General features: G+C 59.8%; 5 protein-coding genes across 5 annotated transcripts; 3 read left to right on the top strand and 2 right to left on the bottom strand.

The window, feature by feature from the left end:
* Window positions 1-2,138: 2,138 nt before the first annotated feature.
* Window positions 2,139-6,299, top strand: PSEUBRA_001266 (uncharacterized protein; the record flags this gene model as incomplete). Its single annotated transcript, XM_016434535.2, has 1 exon — window positions 2,139-6,299. The coding sequence occupies one exon, from the start codon at window positions 2,139-2,141 to the stop codon at window positions 6,297-6,299; it is 4,161 nt and encodes a 1,386-aa protein (XP_016293935.2).
* A 483-nt stretch (window positions 6,300-6,782) lies between these two features.
* PSEUBRA_001265 (uncharacterized protein) lies at window positions 6,783-11,576 on the top strand (the record flags this gene model as incomplete). The annotated part of the gene is made up of 1 exon (XM_059464596.1): window positions 6,783-11,576. The coding sequence occupies one exon, from the start codon at window positions 6,783-6,785 to the stop codon at window positions 11,574-11,576; it is 4,794 nt and encodes a 1,597-aa protein (XP_059320848.1).
* A 137-nt stretch (window positions 11,577-11,713) lies between these two features.
* Window positions 11,714-13,300, bottom strand: PSEUBRA_001264 (Protein of unknown function DUF155; the record flags this gene model as incomplete). Its single annotated transcript, XM_016434512.1, has 1 exon — window positions 11,714-13,300. The coding sequence occupies one exon, from the start codon at window positions 13,298-13,300 to the stop codon at window positions 11,714-11,716; it is 1,587 nt and encodes a 528-aa protein (XP_016293933.1).
* Window positions 13,301-13,900: 600 nt separating this feature from the next.
* Window positions 13,901-16,381, top strand: PSEUBRA_001263 (Zinc finger, DHHC-type, palmitoyltransferase; the record flags this gene model as incomplete). The annotated part of the gene is made up of 1 exon (XM_016434521.1): window positions 13,901-16,381. One exon carries the CDS (start codon window positions 13,901-13,903, stop codon window positions 16,379-16,381), a length of 2,481 nt encoding a protein of 826 aa, XP_016293932.1.
* Window positions 16,382-17,017: 636 nt separating this feature from the next.
* PSEUBRA_001262 (Isocitrate lyase/phosphorylmutase) lies at window positions 17,018-18,613 on the bottom strand (the record flags this gene model as incomplete). The annotated part of the gene is made up of 1 exon (XM_016434511.1): window positions 17,018-18,613. The coding sequence occupies one exon, from the start codon at window positions 18,611-18,613 to the stop codon at window positions 17,018-17,020; it is 1,596 nt and encodes a 531-aa protein (XP_016293931.1).
* Window positions 18,614-18,760: the final 147 nt, after the last annotated feature.

Here is an 18,760-nt window from a genome sequence, read left to right as displayed (position 1 = left end):
AGCTCGCTTTGCACACATGTCAGCAGCTTCTCTCGCCAACGGCTTGACCGACTCAACGATGCCTGTTCAGTCTCCTTTCAGGCTTTCTTCGGAAACTGCTCACGAAAATAGAATCGCTGGGCACTTGAGCTGGAAAGGTCGCTTTCAAGACCCACAAATTTGGTTAGAGCCTGTGTCCCTTCCGGTGGAGCCGACCCGCTCGCTACTGTGAAAAAAGGCGGCTGCTCACCATGTGCTGCTCACTGACTCGTCTTCCTCCCTCTCCCGCTGAACTCGTTTAGCACTGACCATGGAGGTCCTGTGGCTTGCTTGCTCTCACGGGCCAGTCTGAGAGACCGCGTGCTTACCTGCCTCCATGCCAACGCTTGGGCCTCATCTGATCGTCCGCCCGCAAACATTCCACCGCTGGGTACAATCGATCTTCGAGATGTGGCACTGTCTCAATTGCCTGTTTGCCGTATTTGCTCCAATGCATTGTTCCTCAGCAGCTCGATTCCAGGCTCCTCCTTCAGACCTTTTTGCCCGGCGGGAGCCTCCTTCGATCGTGAGACTGACCTGGCGCAGGCAGAGGTGGTCGAGCAGGTGGGTTTCGGCACGGCCGATCAATGCAGCTCGACTGAAAATCACGATTTTCGCACCACGAACATGCGCTCAGACGGATCGTTGACAGTCAGGTGGACTCATTGCTAAGATGAGCGCACGGCTGGTCCGATCCATCAAACACCCTGCTGACTCGGGTGATGATGGTGAAGCAGGCGCAACAGGTCCGGTCAGCTGCAGCATCGGTGGGCGGCTGCTGTGTCGTGCAGCCTCGGTTGCGTGGTTCGCTAGAATCACACTCCGCTTGCTTGCCTCTGGCCCACCCGACACGCCAGGAACTCACTGCAGGCCCAGCCAAAGGGAAATTCACCGAGAAACAATTCTCCAAGAGGATTTCGAGGCTGCGAATCGAGTCTCAGACCAGTCTGTAAGATTTAGAGCTCTTCGATTTCACGCTTCTCCCGTGCCTTGTCGGATTAAGCGTTTTTAGACGCTGTAAACCCTGCCTGCCTCTCTCCTCTGGCTCAGTCACCTCTCGCTTGGTCCCGCCGAATGGCGGCGCAGAGAGCGTGCATTTTGTGGTTCCCTCGTTTCGAGGCCTGTTTCAACCGTTGCTCCTTCCTGAGCCTGGCCCTGTCCACCACCATCGCATGTTTCTGCAAACCACCTTTGCAGCTTGCATTCTGCAATCTTTCTCCGCCTTCTTGCCAACCGCCTCTGACTTTCGCTTCCGAGCTTGAACCTCATCGGTAGATCTAAGGTTTCTGGTCTGGCGATTTTTCGGTGGGATTCACACGCGGTCGCCATCCTCACCATCTCCCCCCACTCACATCCTCTCGTCGCCGCTGACTCGACCCTTTCGTCCCGTTATCCCGACCTCGCTGTGAGTTCAGCCACCAAATACTCAACACTAGCGCATTCCGCCTTTCGCCGCCGGCAGAACTCTGCTCGCACCTGCCCTTCCGCACACGGTTCCTGCCGAGAGCACAACATCTCCAAGGTAAGTCTGCCATCCCTTTCTCCTTGCCATCGACATCAACGATCAGTGTAGATCCACGCAGCCCTGCCATCCCCGCCCTCACTGTCATCATCATCAAGTCAACGTCGAAGGATCGTCCACACGCTCGCAGCCCGCCATTTCTGCAACATCATTACGATCATCCCTCGTCGCACTCGCAAAGCCACTATTGGTTCCGTGCAGCGAAAGCCCCTTACGACAACGTTACTCAGAAGCCTCACCTTGGATGGCGAGTGCGCAGAGCAACAGCAGCTGCACCATCGACCATCGCTTGGCTCAGCAATCTAACCATATTGCGTCCGACGAGAGAACAGCAGCTGGCTTTTCCGCCCGCTGACTTGATCTCAAGCCCAGCTCTTCGGCATCTCACATCACCAGTTCGCACCGACCGCCGTCCGGCATCGCTCGTCACAAAAGCTCATCTTTACTGATCGATTCCTGCATCACTTTGTCCTTGACCTCCATTCATCTTGGTCGGCCCGCGATTCTGCTTCTTCATCTTCGCAACGCCCTCCAAATCCGCCCCATTTCATACTTCATCTCGCAAACGTTCAACGACGCTCGTCCCCTGTCCGAACCAATGCTTCCCCACTCTTTGGTCCTTCCCGGCACTCCACCTCGATCTGGGACCACGACACCCCTCACAGACGAATACGGTCTGCTTAAGCACAATCTCATCAACGACGGCCCCCTCGACATTCGCAACGGCAGCGCTGCGACGGAACTGAAAGTAGTTGCACCGCCCGTCACGTCCAATTTTCCTGTGCCGCAGGTCGATCCCACGACTGGCAGCGAACATTCCACCCTGTCTTCCATTCGCAGCGACCGTCCCTTGTCTTACTACGACCCAGGCGAGACGAAACCACTGACGCCTCCTGGAGCTGCAAACGTACTTTCCGTATCTGGTCCCGGCTCTGGTGACAGCCGCGACGCATGCACCGGCATCATGTCGCAAGGCCCATCAGCGCCGCAGATCTCGCTGCTTTCTCAGGCGATGCAGCAGCATCTTGCACGTCAACAGATGCAGGGCATGCCAGGTGGCGACTCGCAATCGGCGCATAGTGCGGCGCATACACCCTCAGGCTCAGCGCTGCCGTCGCCCTCCTTCCCTGGTTCCGCCTCGCCTTTCCAATTCAGCAATGCGGGTCCCTCTGGGTCCGACGCCGGTATGCGGGCACCGATGCCGCCTCACGGCAGTTTCGCATCTGCCGCCAACCACATGCAGCAGCCTTTTGGGTCGTATCAAAGTCACGCCCGTCGGCCGAGCGCCTACGCATCGAACCCGCACTCTGCGGCTCCCAGCGCCGGTCCCTCGCGATCCTCGTCGCCGTCTCGAGCCGCTCACGCAGACATCTCTTCCCATGCTATCGGCATCAATGCGCAAATGCCCGGACAAAGCCAACTCTCAAGCTCAGGTCAGATCGGCCCAGAATATGGGTCGACGTTTGGCAGCCAACGGACTCTGAACGGATTTGTTCCGCCGCCTCCTGGTGGCATGAACGCCTCCATGCCACCCACGCCTGGCTCGTACACAAGTCAGCCAGGAATGGCGTTTGGTTCCATGCCGCAGAATTCCTTCCTGCCTCAGCAGGGCGCGATGATGCCGCCCACCGGCTTTCAGCCCATGCCCAACGACCGTCATCTGCACCAGCAGCAGATCCAGCAATCGCAGCAACCGTTGCTTCATCTCTCGCAGCAGCCACCCCAATTCAGCACTTACCGTGGTGGACCCGACTCTTTGATATCGCCGCAGACAGCGTCGACCGACTTTGGCGGCTTTTTCCCTCCTCCTTCGACAGCAGCAGCACCCATGACCGCGTCCGGATCGCAAGCTTCGATGCAGCAGCGCGGCAGCATTAGTCGTCCATCTAACGCGGAGGCTCGATCTCGGCAGAGCACAGGATTCGCGGACGAAATGGACAGCATGGCAGCCATCCCCGGCGGTCTCAACATGAGTCGCCGCGGTTCTGCAGGAGCGGAGGACGACGAAGAAGACCAGAATTTGGATCCGGACGAGATGTCCAAGAAGGATCCGCTGGCTACCCAAGTCTGGAAGATGTACGCCAAGCAAAAGTCGCAGCTACCCAACGGCGCACGCATGGAGAACCTGACATGGAGGATGATGGCCATGACCTTGCGCAAGAAGAAGGAACAGGAGGCAGCAGAGGCCAAAGTGGCACTGGAAGCGCAGTCCAACGCCAGCAATGCGAGCCGAAGCCACGCATCCAGCGCCCGTCATTCGCCGACTCTTTCAACCAAGTCAGGTGCGGGCTCTCGAAGGAGCAGTGGCTCGTTCCCTGGCGACGCGTTCGCTGGTGGCTTCACTGCAATTCAGCCAGCAGGATTCGACGCTGCTGATTCACAATCTCGCGCCGCTAGCAGCGTGCTCAAGGGCAAGACTCGCTTCGCCGAAGTCATCCAGCAAGAAGAAGAGGAGCGTGGACGCCGAGGTCGCAGTCCCAGGACACCCGAAAGCACAGCAGCGCCGGCAGGAGCGGTGGACATCGTCGACTGGAGGATGAAGAGCAAGAGTCGGTCTCGTTCGCGTTCGGTCAGCGCCATGGACGTCGACTGGCGTGGCGTCAGCCGGTCCCGCTCCCGTGCACCGGCGCGTCTCGACACCATCGAAGACGAAGGAATTCTGGATGGAAGCAACCTGTTCAGTCGATCCGCTCCCAATGCTGGAGCTGCCTTCAACTTTGCCGATCTCGCCGCGTTCGACGACAGCGACGCATTCGGTGCCTTTGACAGCGCCCTCGACACGGACGACTTTGCCGAGCTGCTCAAGCCCAACGGCCCACTGGGCGATGCTTCTCAAATGCCCAGTGCCATGGGTCCTGCTTCCGGGGGTAGCTTTGACATCGGCTCCGCAGGACCCAGCGGCTCGCGAAGGACGGCGAGTGCCGTGCGCAAAGCTCAGATCCAGACGGCCTTCCGCCAAGCAGCGCACACCGATCTGTTCGGCGCGGACCTCGATGCCTGGTATGCTGCAGCAGAGGCCCAATCGAAAGCAGCAGAAGCCAAGAAGTCGAGTCTCGACATGGCTTCCATCGGAGCCGCCAACAGCTTCGGGGCGCCGTTCTCGACTCTCGACAGCATTCCTGGCATCGGCGACTTTGTCGGCATCGCGGCCAATCAGCATCCCGAGTACGGTTTCCTGCCCCGACTCGTCCGCAAGACCAGTTTCGACCACAAGGTCCGGGACAGGAGCATGTCGCGGGGGCCGCGTCGCGACCAGCTGGCGGCCGAAGCCATGAACAATCGCAAGCGTCCCTTCCGAGACGACCTGTCGCCCGCAAGGCCGGCCATTCAGATGCCCATCACCATGGATCAACGTATTGCCGCCGGTCTATCGCGCAACATTGCATCGCTCGGCATGCGCGGTCCCGGTCCCCTGCAGACGCTCAACCTACCTATGTCGACCTTCGACTTCGCAGTGCCTCCTCCTGGAGGTCTCAACCAACAGCAGATGGCTATGGGCACCATTCGAGCCCCCGGTAGCAATCTTCGTCCAGGCGAGGCGCCAACCGACTTTGACAGCTTGCTCGAAACCCTCGCATCCCAAGCTGGCACGCCCATGGCGAGCCCTTCCGGCAACATAATGGCAGGAGCCAGTGCATCCCCTCAGCAGACGATGGGCAGCGGCTCGGGAGCTTCGCCGGTCGCACACATGGCGGGACCTGGGCATGCGATGGTCGGCAGCTTGCCGCCTTCCGCTCAGAACTCGTCCGACCTGGAAGCCATCATGAACATGTTCTACAACTCGGACGCTGGCCTTGGTGGACCGCAGCCCTCGTTCACGCACGTCAACCCGAATCAGGTGTTTGGAGGAGGGGTCCCAGATGCCATGTCAGGTTCGATGGGCAACCTGACGGGATCCGGCGACGAAGGTTCTTCGACATGGACCTACAGTCCATCGAGCAGCGCAGCTTCGAACGGAGCAACGCCGCCTGGCCTGCACCATTCGCAGTATCAGTCCTCGCCGCTGGCTGGCGGCTACCGTCGCGACCTGCCTGTGGGTCAAGAGCCAGGTGCGCCCGGCTTCTCGCGCTCGAATGCCTCGCCGAGCATGCAGGCGATCCAGAAAGCGGCTGCGATGGGCGAATCTTCCGGATCAAAGAAGATGGGTTCGATGCCCGGTGGCCAAGGTTTCATCCCTGGTGCTCCCAATGGCATGCACTCACGAGCTGCGTCAGGACCATCGTCGGGTCATCCGGTCAACCTCAAGGATCTGCCGTCAGCAAGTTCGATGGCCACCGCCGATCCTCCCACCGTCTGCTCGAACTGCAACACCACCAAGACACCGCTGTGGCGACGTGATCCCGAGGGCCAGCCCTTGTGCAACGCATGCGGCCTGTTCCTCAAGCTGCACGGCGTCGTCAGGCCACTGTCGCTCAAGACGGACGTGATCAAGAAGCGAAACCGTGCCAGCGGAGCGCAAGCTGCGCGTGGTCGCAACTCGATCGGCGGTGGGAGCAGCAGCAATGCCCACATTGCACCAGCTGGTGGACATCTTGGTGGAGCAGGCGGACCCGCAGGCAAGAATGGATCTGGCAGCGGAGCACCGTCGAACGCGTCTGGCGGACCTGCCGGACGAAACAAGACCAGCACGAACGGGTCGGTTGCCGGGATTCGAACGGGCAACGTACCCATCGCTCCGGCGCCGACTCCGCCTGTCTCGTCGCCTGGCAGCACGGGCATGTCGTCAACCAAGGTCGAGATGAAGCGTCAGAAGAAGTAGGATGTCTCGCTTGGCTCGACCGAGTAGGAGGTTGCAGTCGTATCGCATAATATATCAGTCTTTCTTTTGCAATGGCTACTCTTACATTTTTTGTCATTCTCTCTCACCTATGATTGCATGGTCTCCTGGGTGGGCCCGGGTGAGTTCAAGTTTACAGACGAAGGGTGAGTGGAACATGATGATGAGACCACGAGTTGATTTTGGAGGTGAAGGTGCACGCGACCTGACACCACGAGAAATTCCGCCGCACGGTTCAATGCAGGTGTGCAGCTTTGGAAGCTCAGAAAGCTCCACACGATATGTATCCTGTGTTCTCTCTTCACCATCAACTTCCCCCCTCTGCTCCGCGCACTACGGACGACTCGGCACCGACGCGACCAGTCGCTCAGTGGATGCTCACAAGCAATCTCGAAGAGGCGGAGGGAAGCTCGTCTCGACAGCGGCTCTGCAGAAATTAGCTGCTGATCGCGAGGGCTCATTGCCATGGTCGCACATCACCCTGGCCAGCAGGTCGGCCATCATGCAGCGCCAACGCCTTCTCCTATCGGTGGACGAAGCTTCACCGACCATGCCAAGCTGCGCATCCTTCTCGCTCCAGTGGGCGGGACCTCGGAAGCTGACTTTGCGAGATGGTGCGACTACGTGAGGTCCTTCGAGACCATCCGGCTCGCCGACCTGCCCTCCAGCTGCACCGCCAGGCGTCGAGCTGCAGAGATAACGACCACCGGAAGAGCAGCAAACATTTCAAGCCCGGCACCATCGTCTTCGGCCTCAGCGTCAACATCGCCAATACTGCAGACAGGCGAGGTTCACCTCTCCTTCGTCACGAGCTACGATCCGGATCACTCTTTCCTCGCGCCCTTCAACATGCACAGGCAAGTGCTCGGTGCGCTCGGACTGGCGACGTACTCGAGCAACGTGGTCGACAAGCTGGAGCTGGAGACAGCGCCAGCAGCGCTCAGAGAGCTCCATCCGGGTGCATTGATACACAGGGTCTTCGGCTTTGACTCGGGAGCAAAGCGGCCAGAAACGGTGGATTTGAGCTCGATAAAGGACGCGTTAGCTGCCAAGATCAATGCCGCACAGCATGCTACGTCGCCGAGCTCAGATGCAGCAGCTGCGTCGACTGAGGCGGATCCAGCTGCGTCGCCGGACGCTCCAGGATTCGCAGCGCACAGAGACGGAGGGCTCATCATCTTTCCAGCCGTGCGCAAAGATGGCAAAGATGTGCGCTTCTACCTCAAAACGCTTCTCGCGGATCTTGTCGCCAACGTTCTAGATGGCTTAGACGACATTGTCACGGGGCTAGAAGGGACACCGCTAGAGACACCAAGGGAAACGCTGGAAGGCATGAATCCCCACAAGACCGCCTCATCGACAGCATCATCATCGGCCTCGACAAGTTCGTGGCTCAGTAAGACGAGTACAGCAGCGACAGAAGCAGCCACCCGAGCCTCGAGCCTGTTCAGTGGCTTCGGCAGCACCAGTAGCAACGACACTGGGAACAGCACGCCAACTGGATCGCGGCCTCAAAGTGCGATTGGCGGTGGCCATCAGCCCTTCGACTTATCCTCCTCTACGTCAAGCACTTCCTCGCCGACGTCCGAGAACAGCACACGAAGCAAGATTCTCGCTGCCAACGCAAACAAGAAGAGCGCGAAACGCATCATAAGCGGAACGAGCACTGGTCCGACCGGGTCCGGGAGATACGCCAAGGTCAAAGCGGATCTGCATCTACTTTCCGGTAATCTATGGGACGCACTGGAAGGATACACCAGCGCGCTCAATGCTCTTGGAAAGGAGCGGGCTCTAGCGGGCGGTCAAGATGCTGTGTGGTTTGCCAGCGCTCTCGAAGGCTTTTCCGTCGCCAGAGTGCTGGCATCTCGAATGGGTGGCATCGTGCTCGAAAGAGCGCCCTGCTTCGACCTGCCTTGGACCTCGGCTTCCGCCAAAGACAAAGACAAGGAGAAGGACAAGGACAAGGACGGCGTCCCTCGACCCTACGCAAAGCAGAGCTGGGGCGAGATCGCGGAAGCCTACACCATCGCCGTGATCATCTACTCCAAGTGCCTCGCTCCGCCGAGTGTGATGCTCGAATCGGTACGGTCGGTGTCGAGCGACTCGGCGAGAGACTACACGCATCCGCTTATACACGCAAGCGCCTGCACACAGTACGCGCGGTTCTTGCTGGCTGTCTGGGCGTCCGGCGGCTGGAATGGCGAGTGCTTCGATCAGCTCGTCTACGGAGGCGTGCCTCCGGCGTTGGCGGAGGACAAGCCGACGAACGCAACCTACCTCGGCTTGACCGCCATCTCGGGTGTCGAGAGGCACGACATCGCTGCGGCTGCGTCGACGGCGCTCTCGCACTCGATCGTGGCACTCAAAGCGACTGATCAGATCACGCTGCTCAGCACGTTGACCGCCATCTTTGGCTGCATCGGCTTCTCGAGAAGAGAGGCGCACCTGCTGCGCAATCTCCAATCGACGATTGTCAGCCTGCTGATCAAGGCGAAGCGGGCCAATGCACGACCGCCGACAACAGCATCGTTGCCGATCTTGCAGCATCAGCAGTTTGGTGATAAGGGCGAGGAGATCTTGGGGAACATCGTGGCTCAGACGACGTACGACTCGTTGGGGAGAGGCCCAGAAGCGGTGCTCGTGCTGGCGATGCAGATCTGTGAGACGTATGGGATTCATGTTGAGGTCGACCCGCTGCGCAACATCCCGTCGTACCACATCTTGGCCAAGGCGACGGAGGGGTTGCGCAGCGCCTATGCATCACCCAATCTGGGCGGTGCGGAAGAGTGGAAGCCGTCAGATCGACCCGCTGCACCGACTGCCGGTGCAGACAGCGAGGTACCACTCCTGACGCCGCTCGAAATCGCCAACGAAGCACCGTTCGGGTGGAAAGAGCAGCAAGTGGCACTCCTCAAAGAGACCATAGGCATCGCCGAGCTGCTCTCCGACTACGTGAGCATGGCGTTCTTCGGCGCGATCCTCCTGCGCGACTTCTACCCTCTGCTGGAAGCGCAAGAGCAGAAAGAGTTGATGATCGGCACCCAACGCTCGGTGCAAGCTGCTCGCTGGGCAGGGGCTCAAGACCTTGCAGTGAAGTATTGGGGTCCGCCCGAACCGCTTTGCAGTTTGGAAGTCCTACCGCTGGCGCCTGAGCGCATGCCCTACGAGAGGGACGCGAAGCAGGTTCTGGCGAACGGCAAAGGCGGTGCTGCCGCAGATCAGGGCGTGGCGGGGTTGAACAATCCATTCTTCTGGAATCCGTCCGGCGGGTCCGCTGCTGGCAAGGGCAAGGCCATCGCGGTGCAGAACGAGCCGATCGAAGTAATGGCGACGCTGCAGAACCCATTCTCGGTCGATCTGCACATCGATACGATCAAATTGGTCGGCGAAGGAGCAGGATTCCACGCGGACGAGGCAGAACGAGTCTCGATCCCACCTTGTTCTTTCCAGACCGTGCGGCTCTCGTGCACCGCCAAAGACGTCGGCAAGGTCACCATCAAGGGTCTCACCCTGACGCTCGCCGGTGGGTGTACAGAGGAGCAAACCTTTCTACTCCCCATCTACGACGAGGCGAACTCGAAACAGCGACGCAAACAAGCGGCTGAGACGGACGACCGCAAAACACGACTCAAAGTGTCCGGCCTCGACTCACGGAGCTCTGTGCTCAAGCAGAAATCCGTGGCCCCCGACACCAACACCGCGACGACCAAATGGCTCGAAGTATCCGTCGTACCCGCTCAACCCAGCCTCGCAGCCTACTGCCACGACCTCGTCCCGCTACACGGCCTCGACCTCTACGAAGGCGAACCGCGAACCATCCATCTCGAGCTGCACAACCTTTCCCCTTCGCTCGACATCAACCATGTCAACGTAACTTTCAGCAGTGATGCCGAGGATTTGGCCAGACGGACGCTGCTCGAATCGGCGCTTTTGCCGTCAGACGTGTACGAGGTGGAATGGGATCTGCTCCACCAACCGGTGCTGTCGTGTGCTGCAAGGGAAGCGGTTCGGATCGAACGGGGGGCGTCGACGATCCTCCCCATTCGGGTGACCGGCAAGATCGGGTGTACATGCGCGTCGATTCGGGTGGAATACGCGTCGGTGGCGGAGGGCAAGTTCTTCGTCCGAACGCTCGACCTGTCGTTCCGGGTGAGCGTACATCCGGTTCTGGTCTGTCGCAATTTGACGGTTGCCCCGTTGAGAGCGAGCGAGGCGGCGACCTTGACGAAAGAGTGTCTGCTCTCGGCCGATGCCGTGCCGGCCGCATTGCAGGTCTTCCCAGGTACCGATGCAGACATCCTCTTGGCGTCTGAGGAAGAGGCGAGCGCGGTAGCGGAAGAGCTAGCTACGGAAGAGGACGATGCCGAATACGCGCTGCTGAGTGTAGACGTATCGAACGTGCATCGCGAGGACGTGTTGTTGCGGCTGGCGTTGAATACGGGTGGTGTGTTGCCGCTGCAGCTGTTCCGCGTGGTCAGGGCGGGGTGTACGGTGCGACTGGTGTTGCCGCAACCGCGGTTGGAGTTGGATGCGAGGACGGGTAGGGCGGTTGTGGGGTCTGCGAGCGGGGAAGGAGGGGACGGGGGATTGTTTCCACCCATCCCATCGCGCAAGGACGACGGAAGGCAGTTCATCGTCTCCAAGATCCAGCTGGGCGAGGAGGAGGAGCGCGAGATGAGGCGTAACTTTTGGTATAGACAAGCGTTGTTGAAGCGATTGAGTGGCGGATGGCGAACACTAACTGGGAGCGGGTTGTGGGGTTCAATAGGAGAGGCGGAAGGGGAGGAAGGTGTGAGGGGTGGCAAAGTTCCCCTGCGCGGCATGATCTCGGGTGGAGGACTGGTGCTGGATGAAGCCGGACTGTTGCATTTGCAGAAAGACCCCGTCAAGGTCTCGCTCAGCTTCGACGATGAGGTGCGCGCCGAGAGCTTCGTCACCGTCACAGCAAGCATCACCAACAGGCTCAATCGGACCGTTCATCCGATCATACGCCTCGTGCCTACCTCACCCAGTGGAGGAACGGCACAAGACACGACGTTGTTGGATTCGGTGATCGTTTCAGATGGCACGTTCACCGCGTCGAAACAGCAAGGCGGGCTGCGAAGGGGAGAAGAGAGGTCGGTGCAGTGGGGCGTGACGTTCATGTCCCCTGGCAGGTACGGGATTTTGGTGCTGGTCGAAGAGGCGACCGCGGGGATGGGGGAGAGGCTGAGCTTTGTTAGTGCGGTCTTTACCGTCAACGTGCTCCCGGCTGTCTAAAGTTGTTGCGCTGCGATGCCAAATCAAGGAGATGCACAGGCTTGTTCAATGCGCGTGGCGTGGGAGAGGTGAAAAGTGGTGATGCTATGTGTGATTGCATGTGAGAGGTGTGTACGATCTCGACGGTCTGTGGACTTTTAGACGAGGCGGGCTTGCGGCGTGACTAGCGACGACGACAAAGTCTCCGCCGTCATCGCTTGCTCTCGCACCGCCCCATCATGTGCTTCTGGCCTTGTCTCGCCACCAAAGTACCCCTTGATGTCCCCCCACCAACCCCTCACATTCTCCGGCGTCGGCACCCATCCATGCCCCACCAGCGCCATGCCCGCCTCGAACGCAATCAACCCAATGATGATCAGCTCCATCCTGTGCGTCGTCTTCTCCGTCAGCAGCGCCCTCACTACTCCTAGCAGATTCTCGCAGTGGTCCAGCTTCTCGTTGAGCGTCTCGAAGCGCTGGCTGATATCCAAGTTGCCGCAAATGGAGCGGTAGTGGTCCTCCATCTTTGCGTTTTCCCAGTATACCTCGGGCTCGTCGTAAAAGTTGTCCCTGTCCAGATTGGCTGTTTGGCGCAGACGGAGCAGTGTGCCGGTGTGCTTGATGACCGAGGTGCGAGAGAGAGGTACGGAGCCGGTGGAAGAGAGGAGAGCCGGGATGGGAGACATGCTGGTGAGGAACGTGGAGAGGAGGGTTTCCTGGACCGAGAGACGGGCGGAACGGGCGAGGCCTTGGGAGAACGCGAGTCGGGCCAGCGTGGGCGTCCATTCCGTGCCGAAGGTCGTATATGGCGTCGTCTCGTTGGTGCTCGACGGAGCCGTTGAAGACGGTATCTCGCTCGAAGATGAAGTGGAAGCATCAAAGCTCAAATGCCCGTCTTCTCCGTCGTCAGAGGCAGCCTCCGCCTCGGCATCCAACGACCGCGGCGGCTGGCCTATGACAACAATATCGCCCTGGACGCGCGTCAGCTGGCTCGGGGCATACAGATAGTCCATGGCCTCATCTCCAATCTGGCTGTACCTTCCCACCTCGACCTGGTACTTGAGATCCCTACCCTGAATGACGTTCCTCAAGAACCGCCGACTCTGCTCCTCATCCAGACCCCAAGTGACGTACGACCCGGATCGAAAGATGAACACTTCGCCTCTGTTTGAGCTTGACGCACCACTACTGGAGGAAATGGGCCACTGCGGGATGTGAATCACCTCGTTGTCCTCGAACACCTGGTAATTGCCGGGCAGCCGACCGGAGCGGATGAGTTCGGAAAAGGAATACGAGTAGGCGGTGGCCCAGGCATACACTTCGCCCGTCGTCGGTTCGGGAAGTGTCTGTCGCAGCGCCTTGGATGCTTGTGCTTTGGCGCGCGCGGAAGAGGTCTTGGTGGGCGCAACGGGGTTCTTGCGCGACATGGCCTGGACGAGCTGCGGCGGGAGGTTGAGGGTGATGGACCCGCCGCCGGCGTTGGACTTGTTGGGCGGGTTGTAGGAGATCTGCACCGGCTTCGAGGTCGATGTCGACGGCTTGGATGACGAAGATGGGATGACTGATCCAGCTACAGAGGCACTTGCATCCGACGATGAGGGGGACTTGCCCTTCCGAGATACGTTGGCAGCGTCATCGCTGCGCTGTCGGAGGGATGTAGATGAAAGCAAACGAGTCGGGGCAGATGACACCAAGCGGTGTGACTGAGCCGCAGCTTTGACGGCGCAAGACGCTGAGCGCAGCATGATGCCGATAGGACCTGCAATGTAATCGGGCTGATGGGATAGTCGAGCGTGGGAAGAAAGGCTGAGTCCAAGCTTAGCAAGTCGGGAAGATCTTTCGGCTCGTTCCGGTCCAGGATGACTTTTTTATTGAGCGCGAGTGGAGGCAAAACCGAAAAAAGAGGGCTTCAAAAAGGGCGATAAAAAGAACAAGCAGCCCGATTCGTCAGCCGATCGTGTTTGCGACCCACCGGAAAGCTCAGCCCGAAGAAAGCACAGGACCCTTTCGCTTGGAGAGCTGCGTGTGACCCGCGTCGCTAAATTTGACGAGGCTCGGAGTTGGATCGGCACTGCAGGCTGTGTCGGTGTGGAGCTCTTGAACGTTGGCCTGAAACCTCAAACACCATCGTGTGCCTCTCTACAAACCATCATCACAACCACCAGCTAGTCGAGACTGCCAACGTTAAGGACGCGAACAGCGACAGGCGCCACCTTGAATCGCGACGCACAACGGAAAAGCATGCCGTTGTGATTGGTCGAGCACACTGCTCACCACATCGGATCACCTTCCGGCCCTCTCATTCAGCAGCCTCTCCTCAGAACGGAGGCACCGACACAGCAGCTATGGCCGCACCGGGGACGCCACTCAACTCATCGGCGACGCAGGCCGTGGCCACCTCGAGCGCCAACGGCCTGACCGACCCTCTGCATTCCTCCTCCAGATCGCCGCAGCCAACACAGCAGAATGGAAGCTCAGTCTTGGACACGCTGCCAAGCGGCAGCAATGGACTCGGCACACGCGCTCCCAGCCGGGCACATACCCCTGGCCAGGATCAGATGCCATTGACCATCCACACAGCAGCACAGCGCGGCGATCTCCCCGCCATCATGCGCCTCGTCGACTCGGGTCGAGCTACCGTCCACGATCGCGACGAGGACAGCATCACGCCCTTGCATTGGGCTGCCATCAACGCGCAGCTCGCCACCTGTCGCTACCTTCTGGATCACGGTGCGGAAGTCGACGCCCTCGGAGGCGACCTCGTAGCTAGCCCGTTGCAGTGGGCCGCGCGAAATGGACACGTCTACGTACAGGAGCTGCTCTGCTCGCGGGGCGCCGACCCCACCATCACCGACTCGCAAGGATTCAACGCGCTGCATCTCACCGTCCACTCGAGCGCTGTCATGCCGCTCGTCTTCATGCTTCAACAGCCGTCTCTCAGCTCGCCAGAAGGACTCGACTCGACCGACTCGCAAGGTCACACGGCTCTCATGTGGGCCGCTTACCAAGGCGACGCCATTTCGGTCGACATCTTGCTCAAGCACGGCTCAGATGTGCACAAGCGCGATGGTGCCGGCCTCACTGCTATGCACTGGGCCGTCGTCAAGGGCAATCGGCTCTGCATCCGACTGCTAGCCGATGCGAAGGCGGATCTCCTCGCGAAAGAAGATTCGGGCAAGACACCAAGAGACATGGCCATGGAGCTCAAGTCGATCGGTGCGTACCGCAAGGCAATGGCCGACATTGGCCTCGAGGAAGATGGTCGTCGCAAGCAGCGCACCTTTGGCGCGAGCACCGACACCAAGGCTCGACTGGCTATCATGGTGGTCCCCTTTGCCGCACTCGGATTCATCTTTGCCACATTTGCTTCATTGCCCTGGTACACTGCGACACCCTTTGCGGCGGCAGAGTTCTTTGGCATGCATCACATCGTTACGCGCGTCATCCTTGATCCGCAGGAGCACGACTTCCTACAGCGCTCCAACTATTTCCTCGCCATTGTTTCCGGATCCATCGTCTGGGTAGGCTGGGAGTGGCTGCACAAGCTCGCCTCCGGCACGCCTGGCTACGCTGCCAACAATCTCGTCTTTGCCCTCTCGATCCTCGTCTGCTCGTGGAAACTGTTCAGAGCTGCCTCGATCTCGCCCGGCTACGCGCCACTCGCCCCGTCTGCACTGCACCGCCGCGAAGTGGTCACTCAGCTCGCTCAGCAAGGACGACTCAACGGCCAAACCTACTGCGTCGCCTGCATGGCGCGCAAGCCTATGCGCTCGAAGCACTGCAAGCTGTGCAAACGCTGCGTCGCGCGGCACGACCACCACTGTCCCTGGGTGGCCAACTGCATCGGCATCGACAACCACCGTCAGTTCCTCCTTTTCGTTGGAGCGCTCGTCATGGGTATTCTGCAATTCATCTACCTTTCGGTGGTGTACTACTCGGTCAACGCGCCACCGTATACGCCGTTGCCCGATTCGACTTACGAAACGTGCCATCTGCCGGCGTTCCTGTGCACGGCGACGACGTACGATCCGTTCTTGCTGGGGGTGACGCTGTGGGCGGCACTGCAGCTGACTTGGACGGTGATTTTGTTGGTTGCGCAGGGCTGGCAGATCGCACGCCAGATGACGACGTTGGAAGTGTCCAACCTCGGCAGGTTTGGGTTCATGGGTGGAAAAGGGGGACAGAGCTATGCGGGGCAGACGAACTTTATTGCGCAGCATTCGGCGCAGGCCCGCGCGCAGCCGGGTAGCACGGTTGAAGGCGCAACGGACCGATTGCAGGGGATCCAAAAGGCGCAGTTGGCAGACAACGGGGAGGAGGGGAGCGGCTCGTCCAGTCGACCCCACGCGCACTCGAAGGTGGATTTCGTCAAACGCGTCTGCTCGAGCGGCGGCGGTTGGCTGCTGTCGATCGTAGGACTGGATCTGTATACTCGTGGGAAGGCGGGCGAGGGTCTCAAACGTGCCAGCGCAGCCGCGAATCCTTTCGACCACGGCCCCCTCGCCAACTGCAAAGACTTCTGGTCTAAGGGGCAGGATCTGAATGTGGACTATGCGACGCTGTACGATCTGCCCGCGGAGATCAGTCCCGGTCACTGCGAGGTGATGCCGTTCCTGGTGGATACGGTGACCGGCCGGGGGTGGGGTGGGTATGCGAGAGCGGGGAATGTGTATTCGTTGTTGAGGAGTGATGCTGAGGAGGGGGATGAGGAGGAGGAGGAGGGGAGGGAGCAGGGGATGGGGAGGAGGTGGAGTATGTGGGGGAGTGTCAAGGGGGCAGCGGGTGGGGGGTTGCTACCTACGACGAATGCGGGTCATGCTGCATAGGAAGACCTGCCGGACAATGCTACCACGCTAGACGCACGCAATGCGATCACTTTCATACAAGAGTCTCAGCCCGATTGTATGGCGAACGAATGCTGACCGCTTCAACTCACCGTCTGAGGAGCATGTGGGAGGATCTGAAGAGAGTACGAGCCATGCTCACACTGAGCGTCTCAGCACACTTGCGAGGCATCGACGTCTCTTGACTCGGGAACACGATCTGACCTCCTCAGCAGACACGTGTGTAGCGTCGTAACAGCAGACAACGTACGCACCGGGCAGCATGGAGAGAAAGTGCAACGGAAGTGGGTCCTCGGCACAAGCGCCTAGTAAAGTGGCAAAGGATCGCGTAACCTTGCCACCAACACCACGACGACGCGCGTCGACGCACTGTGATCCACTTTGACACACAGACACAGCGCGATCACATGCGATTCACGCCGATCAGCCGCACTCGAAGCAGCAGCGGAAAGGGTCGTGAGCGAGAGCCTCGCACCTTATCTAGGCGCAGTGACACACCATCTTGGCATGGAATGCCTCAACACACTTCTTGATTGTTAGGAATGAGCACGCACGGCAGCACGGAAAAGACGTTGCAAAAGAACTCGTAGCTTGCATAACCGACGTGGAGCTTTTAGTTTACTTGAACTGGGTCTCGGTGACGCCCTTGCCCATAGCGCTCGTACTCGCGGCCTTGAGCACCGTGTTGAGGCAAGCATCGACAAAGTTGGCACCGGACCACTTCTGGTGCGTGAGCACGTCACAACCGATCTCCCTCTCCTTCCTCTGGACGAGCTCGACGTAGGCCTTCATGCCTTCCTTCGCAAAACCGGCGGCGAAGAGGTCCGAGATGTAGGCGTTGGAGTGGAGACCGCCGAGGGTGATGAATTGCCAGACGAAGCCGAGCTTGCCGAGGTCCCAGACGTAGGACTTCATCTGTTCGGTGGAGAGTTTGGCGGCGTCCCAGTTGAAGGAGGGCGACAAGTTGTATGCGAGCCATTGCTTGGGCCGGGCTGCCTTGACGCCTTCGGAGAATTCCTTGGCCTGTTCGAGGATGGGCGACTTGGTCTCCATCCAGAGGAGGTCGGCGTAGGGGCCAAAGGCGATGGCGCGGTTGATGGCGCAGTCGGTGCCGCCCTGGTAGCGGTAGTAGCCCTCGCGGGTTCGGCAGGCATCCCAGTCGAAAGCAACCTCGACACCCAGGCTCTTGGCCTTGGCCTTGGCCTTGAGCAGCGACTGACCAATGACCTCCTTGCGGAACTTCTCAGCTTCCGCCTTCTTGCCCTTCTTCTCGAGCTCGGCGGCGACAGCGTCACCGTAGCGGATGGGCTGCGCCTTGGAGAGCCACTCGTCCTCGAGAGCAATGAGCTTGGGGCCATCGGCACCCTCGTTCTCGGCACGGTTGAGAATGTCGACCAGGGGCTCGAGGCTGGTGTTGGTGGTACCGAGGATAAAGGCATGGTCGCGCTCGTCGACGTTGGTGGTGATGAGGGTGGCAGCTTCCGAGTCGGTACGGGCGACGACGAGGTTCTCGACACCCATGATGTCGTACTGCAGACGGATGGCAACGAGACGGTTGATGTGCTCCTGGATGGGCACCAGCACCTTACCGGCCATGTGACCGCACTTCTTGGTACCGGGCGCCTGGTCCTCAATGTGGATGCCCGCGGCTCCCTTCTCGACAAAGAGCTTGGTGAGCTTCATGACAGCGGTAAGACCACCGTGACCAGTGTCGGCATCGGCGACAATGGGGCGAAGGTAGTCGATGACGGGCGTCTTGGCGCGCTGCTCGGCCGACATGTGGGTTCGCTCCTCGCGCTGCTTCCTGTCGTGGAAGAGCTGTGCCATGAAGAGGTGCTCGACCTTGAGGGGCACCGTGTTGTAGGGGTAATCCGCCAGATCCGGACCGGGCTCGTTGGTGGACGAGGCGGTAGAGGAGCATTGCCAGCCGGAGACGTAGACGGTCTCGAGGTGCTTGGCCATCTGGGTGACCTGGACGGGGTCGAGGGCACCGTAGGTGTGCGAGGTGGTGCCCTTGGAGGCGTGGGCCTCGAGGGTAGCATAGAGCTTCTTGGCCTGGATGTTGGAGGGGTAAGTCTGCTTGAGGGTGCCGCGCTTCGAGACGACCTGCTCGGCGGTGTAAGGGCGGGTGGTGTTGGCGAAACGGGGTGCCTTCCACCACTGCTTTACCTGCTCGACCTCTTCGGCGAACTGCTTGAGCTCCTGATCAGCCATGACTGCGTTTTGTACTATAGGTGTAGGGAGAGGGTGTAGGGGGAGACGTGATCGCAGGGGAAATGATCAAGTCTATCAGAAGGAACGGTTGGTGGAGGGCTAGGAAGAAGCACACACTGGCTGGATCGAGAGTATATACGAAGCGGC

The sequence above is a fragment of the Kalmanozyma brasiliensis genome (assembly GCF_000497045.1).
Source record: "Kalmanozyma brasiliensis GHG001 unplaced genomic scaffold PSEUBRA_SCAF13, whole genome shotgun sequence".
NCBI lineage: Eukaryota > Fungi > Basidiomycota > Ustilaginomycetes > Ustilaginales > Kalmanozyma > Kalmanozyma brasiliensis.
The sequence above is the reverse complement of the archived record's forward strand: the minus strand, read 5'-3'. Positions and strand labels throughout refer to the sequence as shown.